General features: G+C 39.9%; 1 protein-coding gene across 1 annotated transcript; it reads left to right on the top strand.

The window, feature by feature from the left end:
* Positions 1–237: 237 nt before the first annotated feature.
* On the top strand, positions 238–1,002 carry LOC134656763 (A-factor type gamma-butyrolactone 1'-reductase (1S-forming)-like). Its single transcript, XM_063512286.1, has one exon. The coding sequence runs from the start codon at positions 238–240 to the stop codon at positions 1,000–1,002; it is 765 nt and encodes a 254-aa protein (XP_063368356.1).
* Positions 1,003–1,871: the final 869 nt, after the last annotated feature.

The following is a 1,871-nucleotide window of genomic DNA, read 5'->3' as shown; positions in this document are numbered from 1 at the left end:
AATGTTCAATTAAGTGTATTGTTAAGTAGTGTCGTCCCACTTGCACATCGTTAACCATATCGGTAAAGAATTATAAAAGTAAATTGGAAGCTAACTATGTACCTACACGATATGATTACACAAGTGGCTAACACAATATCAGCCATAATACAAACACCTTTATCACAGTAGATACGCGTACACTCTCTTAGCTACCAGTTGTGTTTTGATAAATACTCTTACAAGATAGATATTATTATGAGTTTCTCCGGAAAAGTGGTGCTAGTTACGGGTGCGAGCTCCGGCATCGGCGCAGCCCCCGCCATCTTGTTTACGAAGGAAGGCGCTCGAGTCGCCATCGTCGGTCGAAATGAAACAAAACTCAGCAACGTCGCAAATCAATGCGCGGAAAAAGGAGAAACACCTCTTGTCATCAAAGCAGATATATCCAACGAACAAGAAGCGAGCACAATAGTCCAACAAACTGTCGATGAGTTTGGAAAGTTAGATGTACTCATCAACAACGCTGGCTTTTCGAAACTAGGCTCGCTACTCGACGGAAAGATTCTCGAAGCATACGACGATGTAATGAAAACTGACGTCCGAGCTGCGATCCATCTGACAACTCTAGCAGCTCCTCATTTGATTAAAACTAAAGGAAACGTCATCAACACTTCCAGTATTGGGTCTCTTCACGTCCCCCAAGTACCGACGCACGCAACTTACTGCATTTCTAAAGCAGCTTTGGACCATTTTACGCGCTGCGCTGCCTTAGAACTGGCACCGTCGGGCGTTAGAGTGAACAGCATCCTTCCAGGACCAGTGAAAACAGATATTCTGGAAAATTCCGGGATTCTGAACCCCGATGCTGAGTGGGAGAGATTCAAAAGCGGTACAGTCCTGAATAGAATTGCAGAGCCTGAAGAAATAGCTGAACTCATGTTGTTTTTGGCCAGTGATAAGGCGAGGAGCATTACTGGATCTAGTTTTGTGTCTGACAATGGATATTTGCTTAAAAATTAGTGAAATTTTATTTTTTAGCATGTTTTTATAACTGTGAGTTCAATTTAACCGTAACTTTTTATTAAGCACATGCTCAGTTATTCCAACAAAATATTTGTAGTCCTGGTGATACACATCGAAATTAATCTTTCTAAAATCATTATTTAGGAAATACCAACAGAGGTAATTATATCGATATAACAATTATAACACATATACTCTTACCATCATCCTACCAATAAATAAATTAAGCAAAATCCAATGATCATTAAAAACAAAACTTCAAAAAAAGTAAAAATGCGAAGGGTATAGTCAAACCCGATAAGTCGAGTAAAAGGATTTTTGAAATTAGAACTTTATGTGACATGCCCTCCAGCCGCCCATGCCGCCCAGCCCTCGAATGAGACCTAAATATTTTTGCTACATCCTGCACATATTTATACGAGTAAGTATTTCATTCGATCCCCCATTGTCCACATTGAAGTATCCAAATTGGCTCGAACACTTGGGGTTAAATCTTAGCCAATATTTGTTTACAATTTAGCCGCGAGGGGTGGAGTTAAATCAAAAGATTATTGATAAAGCGCACAAAAAGAAATTTTCTTAATATGTTCTTAGTACCTACTGTTGAACAATTTTAATTGGGGCACCATAAAATATTTTCACATCACCTAAATATTTCAATTATTTATTTATATGAGTGTCCCACTGCTGAAAAAGCGCTGGTGGCCTAGCGGTAAGAGAGCGTACGACTTGCAATCCGGAGGTCGCGGGTTCGAACCCCGGCTCGTACCAGTGAGTTTTTCAGAACTTATGTACTTACGAAATACCATTTGATATTTACCAGACGCTTTTCGGTGAAGTAAAACATCGTGAGGAAACCGGACTAA

This window comes from Cydia amplana, chromosome 19, assembly GCF_948474715.1.
Source record: "Cydia amplana chromosome 19, ilCydAmpl1.1, whole genome shotgun sequence".
NCBI lineage: Eukaryota > Metazoa > Arthropoda > Insecta > Lepidoptera > Tortricidae > Cydia > Cydia amplana.
The sequence above is the reverse complement of the archived record's forward strand: the minus strand, read 5'-3'. Positions and strand labels throughout refer to the sequence as shown.